We start from the raw sequence: 15327 nt of genomic DNA, 5'->3' as shown, positions 1-15327 counted from the left end.
GTAGTCGATGGGGGGTGACGGCGATGGTGATGGTAATGGCAAGCGGTGTTTGCAGTATTGGCAGGGGAGACGGTTATGCAAGCAAGGGAGTGGTGTTGGCGAGGGAGACGACGGTGGAGCCATCTTTGGGCGATGACGGTGCGAGCAGCGATGGCGGGGTTGACGGCGACGAAGGTGTGAGAGCAATGGGGGGGGTGAACGCTGCACTCGCGAGAGTGGGTTTGAGCAAGGTGATTTTGAGAGAGAAAGAGTGAGAGAGAGACACAATGAGAGAATGGTTTTGAGAGAGAGAGTATGGGTTTGATAATGGGCGAGCAAATATAAAATTAACTCAAAATTGAAACTAAGTTATCGCGAGATTTTGACACTAAAATCTCGCAATCACTTGAGTTTGTCAATCCGTGCATCAACTTGTTCGTTCGTGTAGCATTATCCTTAATATAAATATATATAAAGTGTCACTTAATTTTTAAATAACATTTTTTTTTTTACGTGTTTAATATATAGAATGTATAAATTGAGAGAAAGTAATTCTCATATTTGATATATTATATTGTCAAACATATAGCTTTCTTGTGAGAATCACATATTCCGAGGAAATCACTTTTTTATCGTCAGACTTAGAAAACTTAATTTTCCAAATAATGAAAATGTAATATATATATTTTTTTATTAAACAAATTTACCCTTAGCCTCACACAAGTAAAAACACCCTAACCTTCTTTTCTCTCATCTTGCTTCCACAGTTGCGTTATATGTGTAGTTATATATAGATACATATTTAATATGCGTCATGTGTATATATATAAAATGTTTTATATATATATACATACATATAACAATCTCACAAGAATTAAGTCAAAAAGACTAGATTACTTTCTCTTTACTTTTTAACTTTTAATTTTAAATTTTAAATTTATTTTTAATTTTTTATTTTAATAATTTATTTTTAAAAAATTAAAAACACGTTATCTTTATTATTTTAAAAAACTATTTCTCAAAACCAAAAATTAAAAAACACTTCTCTTTCAAATTTTAGAAATAAGTTTTTAATAATATTTTATTCAATAAATTTTATTATTCGACAAATTAAAAATATTTAATATTAATATATTATTAAAAAATATATTTTTTAAAATTAATAAATTTTATAATATTTGTTTATTATTATAATAATAAAATATAAATAAACAAATATATTTAAAATTTATTTTGAATGAAAACACTTTGTTTTGAAATTTTTTTTATTTTCAAATATACATTTTTAAAAACAGTAAAAGAGTGCACATTTTTATTATTTTAAAAAATTAAAAATTAAAAATAACTTTAAAATAGCAAAAAAAAAAAAAATGCAGTCTTATTTTCTTAATCTTAATCATACTTTTATCGTGTATATCAAATATATGCCGTCTATGATGATAGATTCCCAGACATCCAATTTCCGAAAAGGATATTTTAAACAATCACATCCCTCATCTAATGAACGAAAAGACAGCAAACGCAATCTAAATGTAGTAGTATTCTCGTCGGTTCTTCGGAAACCATTGGTTGGACATTCTGATCGGCGAGCAGACAGCGTGTGCTCCAGAGAGGTCAGATTATTATAGCCTGCCTGCCTGCCTGCTAAAACATCACCATATCCAGAACCTCTCCACCGACGGATCCAAGCTCAAGTAATTTCTCATTGATGGGCAAATCAAACCTCTCCATTACTACAACGCTTTGCCCCCAAAGAGGATAGAGAAGGCCGCCGTATATATTATATGAAAACATCTTATGGGAATATATAAAGCGAACCATCATAAATGGCCAACTACTTTCCAAATTGTTAGACAAGAAAGTCTATTGCTTCAACCAACATTTATTTCTTTCTCTTTGAAGAACAGTTGGCTCAAAAGCGCTAATATAACTCGCGACTTTAAATTAACGATATAGATTTCAAGGAGTACAGTCGAATACACGCAACAAGAGATCACTTCATTCATCATAAATGAACTCTTGTCACGTGCATTGGACTGCACTCCTCGAAATATATATCCTTTCCTTTCTATTATGATGCTAATTAATAATATTGTGAAATAATTAATAGTAATTAGGAAACTTCAAAAAGGATCTTCCATTTTGGCCCCGATGATCTCAATACATTCGAGATCCTAAGTATCACGACAGACTTGGACAGCTTGACATCAAATATCATTGAACTACAAGCAGAAAAAAAAAAAACATTAAAAGCAGAAACTTCACCAGCTAACAATGGAGAAAATTACAGAGGCGCGACAAAGCAAGGGCAGACTCTGTACAAAACGGGGAAACCTGTGCACCAAAGTCTTTTTGCTATTATTTTACCGGTTGAGGAAGTTAAAAAACCATGTCATACCTGGGACAAACACTTGCCACCTCTGCAGGCAGGCCTAAGAGAAAACTCAAGAAAGACGATAATAATTGGGGATGTAGCCAACACAATCCATAAGCACATCACCAAATCAACAGGATACACATTTAGGACGACAACCCATTCCAAGAAGTAAGCATTAAAACGCAGACTATAACTGATTCTCTCATTCGGCTTAGGTCAAAATGAATTAAATTCACCTATAAAATCTCATTTATCTGAGTCGTCCATGTTAACAGCCTATCTTCACAATACACTAATTCGTTGGGATGTGTTAGATAACCCAAGTCCATTTTTTTTCCAAGTGCCCTATCTTTACAAAACACTAAGATGGATTGTGTTCACAATAACCAGTAAACTTTTTCCCACCTCTTCAAGGCTCAAAAAACCTTAAGACCATTCCACCAAATGAAAACTCTCGTTGCTTTTACTTCTCATTATTTTCATTTTCGCTCCAGTCCACTATCACCACCACCCAACATACAAATACTAGCAGCATCGAACCCCATGCTTAAGGGGTTCTACAGCTCAAACCCATGACCTTCCAATCACAAAGGAACCTTACTATTATTACTAAGGCCAGCTCCCTACAAATGCATTTCTATATTTTAATTTTAAAAAAGAAAAAGGACATAGAAGAGGGGTGAATATAGAAGTCCTACTATTTATTTAAGAAAACAATACTAATGAACAAATTTTGGAAGCGTCCAGTTCTAGAATTCCTAAACTTCAAAACTCTGGAGGATGGATCAACACATATCATGCAAACGCTCATTGTATCATCCAGTACAAAGTAAAAATGGATGGGGATAACCCTCTAAGAAATGCACTATATTGATCTGAGTGGTGAAAAATGAGCCAAGACCATTGCATCAATGCCCACACACAGCGTTAAATTTGCAAGAATTTTCACATTTTCGTAGACAGGTCAAGTAAAGAAGTTAGTCCACGATCAAAGATTAAGGATTGGGTTGTAGAAAATGGGGACTTTGACAGGAAATCTCTAGAAGAAGGTGGCGTGGCAGTCAAGAGAAGAAGTCATATTACGTGCATCTTGGCAAAAAATATGGGTTGGAGGCAAGGCCAAATTGTTGGTAGAGTGAAAAAAAACTTTGATTCTCAAAAAAGATCGTGCAAGAAATGGAGTCAGAACCATTATGGATAAAGATTTCAAAAGATGCAGTAAGGGATGTGAAGAAAATAGCAAATAGCATCATTACAGCTAAATTTGTTCTAGGAGAAGATACTAAAAATATTGTTAATTTATATGCACAAATTAGGCTAGGAAAGATTAAAAAAAAAAACAAAAAATTGTGAGGATCTTGAGAGGTTGATACAAGAAAATACCAAGAGAATAAATATCATTATAAGAGGTGATTTAAGCAGACACTGAGCAAAGAAGTTAATGCATATAGAGAGAGAGGTACATACAAAGAGGTTATAAATTTGGAGAAAGAAATAATGAGGACAAAACTATTTCGAATTTTGGAATGATCATAGCTAACATCATTAGACCTAGAACCAAGACAAACATTTGGTTACATATAAAACTGGCTTATTATATACCCAAATAGTTAACTTCCTTACAAGACGAGAACCATTTGTCATAAGAATTGTAAAGTTACACTGGCAGAATACCTAACTACTTAACATGGGCCTATAGCCCTTGACATAACATGAAAAAATGGAGACATGATGATACAAATATGGAACCCAATAATCAAATGATGGAATTTTAAAAGGTGAATCCAGTTATCTTCAATAATAAAGTATCTGGCAGTAAAAATTGGACTATAGGAGCAGCTACTGCTATTTGAAATACAACAAAAACGATTCCAAGATAGTTGAAGTGAAACTCTCCAAAACTTACAAGTGGAATGAACAGGCACAAAAAATAAATAAATCAAACCCAAGAAAACTAGCCAGAAGAGTTCACATAACCCTGTAACAAAGGAAAACTAAACAGGTATCTGGCAAAAGAAAAGAATGCATTCAGTAGTGTGGAAACTCCAGGTTTTAAGAAAACACCCAACCAAACTGCTCAGCTTTTAAATGCCTTGAAACTGACTTCACATCGAAACCAAACTGAAACCAGGCACCTTGGTTCAGTTTCTTTTTTTTCTTTTTTTCCGGTCCAGTTTCACGGTTAACCAAGCCACAACTTTTTTTTATACTGAAATAACTGCTGCTTATTCTCCACGATTAGTTACCCCCACACTGTTAAAGGATGGAGATGCAGAGTCTCATAGATATTAGTACGTGAAGAATAGTGTAACGGTATCATACAACAGGGGTCATATTTCTTAGAGACAGTTTATACGCACACAGTTGATTTTGCTAATATTATATATGGGTTTTTCTATGGCTTTGGATTCTTCTAGCTGAGTGTGCCTCCCAAGTCCCAACTTTACATGGTAATGGGTAGACAAAGCGTAAACTCTGTTCACAAGAAGAGTATAATATACAATTACACATATATTAATATATAACTGGAACATGGAAAGGAGAAAGAAATGGAGCTGATCCAGCTAGTAGTTTGGGATTTGTTATTTGAGTGGCTGAATAATCTAGAAGATCTCGGTCATGCTAGATTATTTTTCGGCAGTGGTAAATTAGGAATAAAAGTCTAATTTGCATGTATTTAAGTGGGGGGTAAATAGGGTATTTTATTACGGGTTCTCCCTCTCTTGTAACTACCGCCTCTTATGTCTATAAATAGGAGGCGATAGGTAGTCTGTCGAATGACTGGAAATCTGATCATTCTCATTGATTCGAGTGCTGTACTGTAAGAGGAAAGTTTGAGAGAGAGCTTTGTAATCTGCAGTGAGGGTTCTCAAGTGTATCAGTGAGGGTTGTGGGGATGTGCAAGTGATTGATTGTACTATTCTTCATCAAGATTATAGTGGATTGCTCTCTTTAAAGTCTGGATGTAGGACTGATGTAAATCAGTTTGAAGCAGGATAATCCTCGGTGTTCTTGTTTGGTTTGATTGCTCTAACTTTATCTTTTGTCAATTCTTTTAATTTCTGTTTATGTTGATCTGTTGTGATGTTTGTGTCCAAACCGTGAGGATTGTGAGTGTGTGAGTGTCATATACTGTCCAAGAAAATAGTTCCAGTAACCCTAGGTATAACAGGATTTTTTGAAAGATGAGGAAGATGAGGGACGTGACAGTGGCAGTGGCCACTGGCATTCTAATGGTCAAACCAAGCTCCTTCCATGGTAATGAATAGATCTGTCTAACAATTGGCACTTTTTGCCTCTTCTTGATTTTCATTGTTCAGTTTTTGATTCAGCATATCAACACTAATAACCAAAACCAAACCAGTTTTGACAAAACCCAAACTGAAACTTCAGTTCAATGTCTTGATTTTTTTGACCATCTACACACCCCTAGTAGTTAAGCAAATCAATTCAAACATTTATGAAATTTTACATGAACTGTAGAAAGGACAGGGAAGTAAATATACATATATATATAAAAGATGAAAAAAAAGATACTTGAGCCAACTAAATGCTTAAAAGAGTAAAATCAAAAAGTACCAGTAAATGAAGGGGCATCAAGGAAAAATTGGAGTGTTTCTTGAAGTTATTTCATGAATGTGGAAAAACATGTGTGATGTTGGGGTATCTTAGTAACTACAAAAAAGATAGGAATTACATGTTCTGTAAATGTATTTGCCAAAACAATATAAAATAAGCATTCAAAGTGATAAAAAATAGTAAGGTAGTTGGACCAGATAATATTCTGATGGAATGCATGGGAGAAGATGACATTTTTCAGTCGACAAAATTAGTTAATATATTAATATCCTTAAATCAAAAAGTATGTTAAAAGAGTGGAGAAAAAGCAGTAAAGCACTTAAATGCCTAATTATAAGAATAAATAATGTGCTCAAAACTATGAAAATTACAGAAGGATTAAGCTAAAGAGTCGCGCTATTATAACTTTAGAAGAGTAGTTGAACAAAGGTTAATAAGAAAAACTGTGGTCTCTAATAATCAATTTGATATCATGCCTAATGGTCAAGAATGGAAATTAACATTACTGAGATGTATAGCATAATGAAAGGTTCAGAGATCAACAAAAAGAGTTCACACAACTTGTATACAAGTTATTAAGGATATGTATTATCAAGCAGTAAAGGTCTGTTAGGGACTTATGAGATATAAAAGTTTTCCCAATTTCAATTGGAATACATCAAGGAATTGCAAGTTTCTTATCTATTTTCCCTTGAAAGAGTGTATCGAAAAGAAATCCCCTTGGTGTATGTTATCTACAAAAAATATTATCTTGATAGACGAGACAAAAGGAGGAGTAAATTATATACTTGGATTATGGAGAAATGCCTTACAGCCAAAGGTTTTAAACCAGATAGGACAAAAAATAATTATGACATGAAGTTCAGTAAAAATACAAGTGTGGATGATGTTTTTGTGGGCTCTAGAGATCAAGTTATCTCAAAAAAGAAAAACATAAATTTCCGTATATTGGACCAAATGTTCAAGAAAAAAAAAAAAAACTGAGAAGATTATGGAGCATGTTACTCGTAGAGTCAAGACGTTATGGTTGAAGAAACAAGTGCCTCCAACACTTTACGAGACCATAAAATCCCTTTAAAGCTAAAAGGAAGTTCTATTGGAAAGCCAAAAGACAGTTTGTTGCATGACTCAGAATGTTGGGCAATAAACACCAATATGTGCAAAATATGAAACTGACTAGGATGAAAATGTTATAGTGGATGGATATATGGTCATATTACAAAAAAAAAAGGACACTAGGAAACAAGATCACATGTAATATAGTTTGGGTGGCACCTTTTAAAGATGGTTGGAACATGTGAATGAAAGACTAATACATGCACTTGTGAGAGTGGATGAAATGGGGGATGTTTGTAGCAAAAGGATGCAAATACCATTAAAAAAAAAAACTTGGCGGGAAACCCTTAAACATGGCATACAGTATAATGGTATTATAGAGGATATATCTATGGACAGAGATGGTTGGAGGCAAACAGTTCGTGTAGAAAATCCCATCTAGTGAAATTAAGGCTTGTTACCGTTGTTCTTGTTGTATATGGTACCAACTTAATTTCTTGAACCTTATGCAAAGTGTCCAAGGTATATGTAAGCCTTGTAATTGCTGACTGTTGTCCGATATTAAAAAAAAAACGAAAAAAAACAAACAGAGAGAAAGTAATTGGATGCATACTATGCATGTTTGATATATATATGGAGTGTCCAAAAATTAGCGCTACCTAACATGAACTCAACACATGCACCATTATTTAGAGACGATCCTGCTTCTTACTCATTTAATATTAAAACAAGTAAAACATTGAGCGGGTGCTTGTCTCAAATGATATAATACATAATCATATTCACAAATGACCACAATCAGACCTATAAATATTCAAATCTTATTATACATATATCACCATGTTTACTTAGCTGATTCACACAAAAATAGAGAATTTACAAAATAAAATGCCAATGTCATTAATAATGTTCTCACGTCAAACAAGTCCAATATTGAAATCAGATTTTATACCACATAATGAAAGAACCTGGTATCATAAATCATATCCTCCATAGAAAACTTGGGCCCTTTGGAACCAAGAACTGCAATTGTATTCCTGGTGACATGGTATGAGCATGGAGTATAATTTTCAAACAAATTTCTAAACAAGATGTCTACCACTTCAACATTAAAAAGAACTCCATGAATTGATAGAAAATACATATCTTACTTTCCAGGACAACTACCACTATAAACACCATCATCAAATTAGTTATTACTGTAGCTGACTACTGGAATCACTGCATTGACCTAATCAGTTTATACAGATAAAGCACCAAATCCACATAAATAGAAGTCATAGGACATTGCTTTTTAAAAATATTCTCTCTGAAAAGTTTTTGTCACCCACAAAGTGTTTTTGCTTCAGAACAACATTTAACCTGCACATTATGCCCGCCCACCCCCCTTTTTATTCAACTACAAAAACCAAATCAACATAGAACTTTTTTTCAAAAGCAACACCTACACCTATACCACAGGCTTTCAGACTATGAGGGTGTTTGGTTTACCCTTTTTTAAGATGGATTTTAAGCCTTTCTACTTTAAAGCTGTGTAAAGCTTTAAAACTTGCTAGCGTTTAAGTTAATAACGTGTTTGGATAAATGTGTTTCGAGCTATCATGTACATAGTTATGTATTTGGTTTAAAAAAACTGATAAGCTATTAGAACTTAACAAAAAGACTACAATGGACATGTTGCTGAATAATACAAATAAAATTCATAAAAATACTAATTTTTAATAAAAATAAATTATAAATTGATGTCCAACTGATAAAATTATTACAATTACATGTTGATAAATTATATACCATTATTAAAAAATATATTAATACAATTATTAAAAATATATGGATTTGCTAGAAGCTGGAGTGGCAATGGAGGAGCTAGAGGTGGCGGGCAAAGCTGGAGGCGACGGTTGCAACGGCAGTGGGGCTGGAGGCAAGATGCGGTGATAGTGACAGAGGAGTTGGAGGGAGGCAGCAAAATAGAGAAGGCAGACGAATGAAGGAGGGATAAGGTTGAACATATGATAAATGTTGGAGGGTAAAATTGTAAAATACTTGATCAACTAAATAAGCTATGAACAACATTTTGAGAAAAGTTTTTTTTTTTTTTTTTTTTTGGGGGGGGGGGGAGCTTTTCTAAAACGATTTCAAATAGAGTTTTAAGCTTAACAACGTTTAAACTCTTTAATTTTTAACAAACGTGTAACTAAATAAGCTATGCAGCATTTAAGCTTCACTAATAGCTTATAAGCGGTCAAACTGCTAAGCCAAGCACCCTCGATATAAAACATCCCAACTCCTCTCTGATACCAAGGCATACAATCAAGAAAGGACATTATGGATAACAAGAAAAAATATTATAATTGATATTAGTTGTATGCCATGGTAAATGAAGACACATCCAAATCCTAGACTAGATCTAGTAATGGAAAAAAGAAAAGAACAATCATGTCAATAATGTACACAAGATTTAAAAAAAATAAAACTGAGGGCTACCAATACCCAAATCCTAGATTAAATCCAGCAGTTGAAAAAAAAGAAAAAAAAAAAAAAAGGACAATCACGTTAATTATGGAGAAGAACTAAGGGTTGATAAGGTACCTTTACTGAGCTTGAAGAGACAAAATCAAATTCTGGAGAAGGGAAAACATAATTTGAAATTCTATCTATTCCAGTTTGTGAAGGTAACCTCCTCAACCTGCTTTTGCTATGATACTGCAGTGACATTTGCAGATAAATCTCATAAAAATTCTGGAGCTACTAAAAGCCAAAATTTTCACACCATAAAATACAAAACAAGGAAACAACGGAAAAATAGACAAGGGGAGCTGGCAGAGCTATTAGCGAAACTTTCATACTTCAAGGCATGTTTCTCAAGGATTACTTTAAAAGTTCATTAGATATCGCAAGAAGCTCCAAAAGAACCAATACCACACAGGTAGCGGGAATGCATAAAAAACAATCTTAGTTAACCACTGAAGCACAAACGATGAACACTTCACCCACGACTTCCACATGTTAGTTTACATGCTTAATTTCAGAATGACAGAAGCTTCTCACCATCCCAGCCACATACTCAAGGAACTGAAGGTTGATGCATATCTTAACAGTTCCACCTTCATAAACTACACACAAGTAAACATGTAGCAACTTATCCAGGAAATACCAAGTATTGCTACTTCTCGCATATTCAATGATGTGTTCAAAATTTTGGTACTCTACCATTTGCTCACTTTACATGAATACCACCTTCTTAGTATGTTCCAAGGGACATGTTAACAATCTTACAGCTAAAAACATGTTAGGAGTTGGGACATCAAAGAAAAATTGTATTTGTCTGGGTATATCATTCACTGTACCTCTAAAAATCCACTCACCAAATAATTACAGAAAATGGAGACATTTTACTGGGCCGCGCAAGAAAGCCAAAATTAGGTTAATGATTCTGTCGAGGTAATTAGCATTGCTGGCTAGCTCCAATCATGATGAAATGACCTATATCTCAACATCCAACATAAAATAAAATGAAGAAATACTATTACTGGTTTTTTAGCCATGACTATTGAGCAAATATGTCAGAAAATCAAAACTTTAAGCCTCTTGAGTAGTCTGTAGTTGTCAGAAACTCATACCACCATATAAATCCTTAACAGACACTGCATGACACAATGAGTTATTGAAAGACTGGATTTTTTGGGCTGGGGAGAGATAGATAGATATATATATAGGGAGAGAGGGAGAGAGATGTCACATTTATCTATTAACCTAGATATAATGACTCCTTTTTAGACAACCACATCGGGTTGATGCATACAGGTTCACTTGCTCATCAACAGTGCCACGATGTTGTATGAGAACTATGTTGTGAGAAAAATGTATCCGAGAAAAAAAGAAGTTTAAACCCACAGTACTATAATCAAAGCATGCTCTGAGTACAAATTTGCAATTGGGAGATATTTCACATGGATAAAACATCTTCATCCTTTGTTACATTCCATGCATGTTAGATTTAAATTATTACCTTCATTGTGGAATAGTTTTGGTCAATTTCTTCCTCAATGAAAAGCTAAGAATGCCCCCTCCGCTTTACACCAACCGTCTCTTGCAAACATAACACGATAATTAAGAAGGATATATCTGATAGCAGGTCGTAAATCCATAATGTTCTGGTATATCAAAACCAAATTAAAAATTTTAATAGAATGTTTACAAAATACCAGCGAAAATATGTTACATACACAAGTTTCAAGTGAAACTTCTTAAAAAAGAGGCCATTTTGCCACACCGAGCAATGTAAGCAATGTCAGATATGCATCTCATGTGCAATGTAAGCTGGAGAAACAAAGTCAACCTGCTACAGTTGTGATGACTAGAAAGCAAGAGAACTATGTTTCTCCATCGAAATCCTCACATGTGCCTGCTAAAAAACAGCATGAATGATTGTTTCATGAACAATGTTTGCAACTTCCTCTGAAATCACCGCTCTCACCTCAATGGTTGAACCTTGTCAATTTCTGAGAACTGCAGAAAACCGAAATGGAGATCAAAGGCCTCAAATACACAGCTCATTTCTATCAGCCGAACAGACCACCAGTCCCCAGTTCCGCCTGCTGTAACTCTTTCCGCCGTTGCTCCTCTAAAGGATCAGGACTTTTCATTATCCTTCGCAAACGCCTAAAAATGCATAAATAGAAAATTAATTTTTTTATGAATTCAAAGAAAGAGACTAAGAACTTTTAACTTCTGGTCGCCTCTTTTCTTTATATGCTTAAGGTTACCTGTCCTGTGCATGTTGGGCTGGAAAAGTAGGCATGAACTCTTTAGACTTGGGAAGAGGAACTTCACAGAACCACTCATGACGCAGAGCATCTTCAGCTGTTATCCTCTGACACATTGACCACAAGCCTTCACAATTAGCTTAAGAGGTAAACAGGCAAAAAAGAAGGTAACGATGAAAACATCATACAAGCAATGAATGGTTTACCTATTGGTAACATTACCTTCTCAGGGTCATATGTAAGAAGCTTGTTCAACAAGTCAAATCCAGCATCAGAAAGAACTGGCGATCCAGTGAAAGATGTAGCTGGAAATTTCCTACGCAATAGGTTATACCTGAAACAAAGACATCACAGGTTAATAGACACATGATATAGTTTCTTGTTACTGAAACTGTCACGAATGAGGCCAGAAATCCAGACCAGCATCAACCATAGCTGGAAGCCTGGGAAAACAGTGACAAAAATAAGAAAACATGAATGTCATGATCAACTAACCTTAGAATTGGATATGGAAAAATCGATACTTACTGGTGCTTGACAAAGTTCACCTTTACCCCAGGAAGTTTAGAAAACCCAGGCCAAATAGTCTCATTTGGCGTGCCAAGGGTTCTGAATATCTGCAGCAACAAGGTCAAAGAACACTAATTAGTGCACAGGTCAAAATACAAGGGCATAATTCATGTGGAATTAACAGTGGTTACCAAGGCTATACAAACCCAATACTCGTCATTTTACCTTGTCTAGTTGATCAACCTCTGTTTTCCCATTAAACAATGGTTCCTTTGATAAAAGTTCAGCCATTATACAGCCTAAAGACCACATGTCAATTGCTGTAGAATACTGCTTAGATCCCAATAATAGCTCAGGTGCCCTGCAAAATAGCATAAAAACTATTTTATCTAAAAACCACATACTCATGCAAATAAATGACACAAAATTACAAGATCATATAAGGTCAAGTAAATAGATAATGTATTAAATATATAATCAGGCACAACGCCAGGAAGTATAAGCATTCAGAAACAAGAACCTTAACAATCAAAGCATTGAAGAAAATGAAAACAAGGCAACATTAAACATGAAACATTAGTAAAAAGGCTCAAATATATCATAAGAGTCACTGCAGACAATTTACATAACAACAAACAGGGAAAAAACAGTAGTAGGTGAACTAGTAACATAATGAACAAAATAACAGGATGAAAACAAAGCATTCTTGCAAACAAAGAAGCATGAGAAAACCAAATAAGCTGCAACTTACCTGTACCACAAAGTGACCACCAGATGAGTATACGGCTTTAATGGGCTCCCATATTGACGAGCCAACCCGAAGTCGCAGATCTTCAACTCACCCCTATTGTTTAAGAGCAAATTTGATGTTTTCAAATCCCTGTGAAGCACCCAATTGTCATGGAGATATTTGACACCCTCCAATAGCTGCAGCATCAGACATTTAACTTCACTCTGGCTAAACGGCTGCTTCATCGCCTCCATCAACCCCTTGAGATCATGTTCCATGTATTCCATCACCATAAATATGCTATCAAGATTGCTCCCCACCACAACTTCCTTAACATCCACAATTGATGGGTTATGAAAAGAAAGAAGAATGTTTATTTCCCGCAGTGAAGTCAAGGGGAAACCTTCCCTTTCTTTTTCCATTTTAACTTTCTTCAGTGCAACAATTTCTCCAGTTTTCTTATCTTTAGCTCTGTACACAACCCCATAAGTCCCTTCATCTATCTTGTTCAGTCTCTCAAATTCATCAACACTTCTACACCCCTGAAGCATGTTTACAGTTCTTTGTGGTGGAACAGCAGGCTCTGGTGTATCACGAGAATCATGTTCATCCTCAGAATATGTATCTGACTGGCTAAGAATTGTGCCGATTTTGTCATGTTCCTCATCTATATCCATGTAATCGTTCTTATCAAAATCATCAGCAGGGTTGTCATCTCTACCTGAAGACCTAGCACGGTAACCTCCATCGGATTCAGATGACCTCCCCCTAGATCCTTCAGAACCTTCTCTCTTAAGCTCCCCTTGCTCAGGAGTTAATGATTTACTCTGTTTCCTTGATTCCACTATCCCAGAAACCGGCAGTTTCTTCCTTCTTTTAGGCATTTCTTCATCAGAAATCTCCCCTTCATCAGCTGGGGAGTTGGCATCACCTGCCCACCTAGAAGTGGATATATTACGTGCCGGAATATAATCTTCATCATCTACTTGTTCTGTTTCCTGGAAGTTACCCCATGAGAGCTCTTGATGTGGAGAAGAATCTACTGGGGACTCAGATACAGCAGATACATTAGTCTTAATCTCTACAAGAGGCTTAGCAGGAGAAGGTTCTGAATACTGTTGATTACTAACTTTTATTTGAGAAATTTGTACGCCTCCATCTGGAATGACATTAGGTGACTGACGATAGGACTTAGGCAGTGGTGGAGGTGGAGGAAGAGCAGTGGTGGCAGGAGCAACACTATTTTTTGATGTATTGCTGACTTCCTTGTCATCTCTATCCCAAACAATTGGTGAAAACTTCCTCTTCTTCCTCTCACCAGGAGACCGAGCTCCATTCTCTAACTTCAAAGGCTCATTCTTTTTAACCTGGGATTCTGAATCAATACCCTCATCAGACCCACTTTCACTTGATAACTCACCTGGCTCTCTGTCCAGGGCTCTTGCTGAGAACCCACTACGCCTTGGTCCACCACTGCTACCTGAATCACTCCTACTTGAACCAGATCGATATCCACCATTAATTACTTCCTTCTCCTTCACATCTTTCTGTCTAACCCTACCCCTATCCCTTGTCCCTCCAACCCGGCCCCTTTCGTTCTCGTGATCACCATTTCTAATTCTATCATACCCACTCTTGGAATACGGAATATCCCGCCTCGAAGCTTCAAAATCTGCCTCTCGGTCCTTGAAATCCGCATCCCGATAAACACCATGTCTCCCTGCCGCCATATACCCTAAACCTAACAGTCCTCAAAATTTTCTAACCTACAAATCAAACCCTAAAAACCACCCAATCAACTCCAAGAATATCTATATGTTTCTTCGAAAACTAAATTCAATCAAACACGGATCTGATAGAATACACGAGAATTGAACACAGAAATAGCGAGCAGATGTTCAAAGGGTTTTCAGAGTGAAACCCTAGAAAACAAATACGAAGTTGAAGACAATATGCAAAAACCCTAAAAATTGCCGGTAACTGTTCTGATCTTCTCTGATGCGAAGTGAGATTGGATGGGCTTACCGACTGACAGGCGGCGGCGGGGAGGGGCGGCGGCGAGCGGTGACCTATAGAGAGAGAAGAGGCGGCGACGCTGCGAGCGGTGACCTATAGCGAGAGAAATCCTATTGGAAGCCAAGTCGCGAGACTGGAGAGTAATAGGAGATTCGCTTGTCTACGCGCATTCAAGCCTCCAGAATTCCTTTAATTTGCCTATTTGATACAATAAGTTGCTTAAATATTTGGTGCTACCCTCAAAGTTCGTATTATTCCATTCATATCCCATAATGTTTCAGTTATATTACTTCAGCCCCCGCTTAAAGCCGACC

At 35.8% G+C, this 15327-nt stretch overlaps 1 protein-coding gene across 11 annotated transcripts; it reads right to left on the bottom strand.

The window, feature by feature from the left end:
- Window positions 1-1398: 1398 nt before the first annotated feature.
- On the bottom strand, window positions 1399-15187 carry LOC127796430 (cyclin-dependent kinase G-2). Of its 11 annotated transcripts, none has more exons than XR_008022006.1 (9): window positions 13019-15186; window positions 12493-12628; window positions 12286-12374; window positions 11980-12091; window positions 11758-11864; window positions 11331-11653; window positions 11001-11080; window positions 9581-9694; window positions 1399-2201 (listed from the first exon to the last, which is right to left on the bottom strand). XR_008022006.1 is itself a non-coding variant. In XM_052328574.1 (7 exons), exons 2-7 carry the CDS (start codon window positions 14725-14727, stop codon window positions 11554-11556), a joined length of 2253 nt encoding a protein of 750 aa, XP_052184534.1. In that variant the 5' UTR covers window positions 14728-14777; window positions 15023-15187; the 3' UTR covers window positions 11152-11553. The 11 variants fall into 11 exon arrangements, 2 of the variants coding, with proteins under 2 accessions (XP_052184534.1, XP_052184537.1); XR_008022005.1 differs by lacking the exon at window positions 1399-2201 and adding an exon at window positions 2912-8028; XR_008022009.1 differs by lacking the exon at window positions 1399-2201 and having other exon boundaries at window positions 2912-9694; window positions 11001-11145; window positions 11331-11396; window positions 11469-11653.
- Between the last annotated feature and the right edge of the window lie 140 nt (window positions 15188-15327).

The sequence above is a fragment of the Diospyros lotus genome, chromosome 3 (assembly GCF_014633365.1).
Source record: "Diospyros lotus cultivar Yz01 chromosome 3, ASM1463336v1, whole genome shotgun sequence".
NCBI classification, from domain to species: domain Eukaryota; kingdom Viridiplantae; phylum Streptophyta; class Magnoliopsida; order Ericales; family Ebenaceae; genus Diospyros; species Diospyros lotus.
The sequence above is the reverse complement of the archived record's forward strand: the minus strand, read 5'-3'. Positions and strand labels throughout refer to the sequence as shown.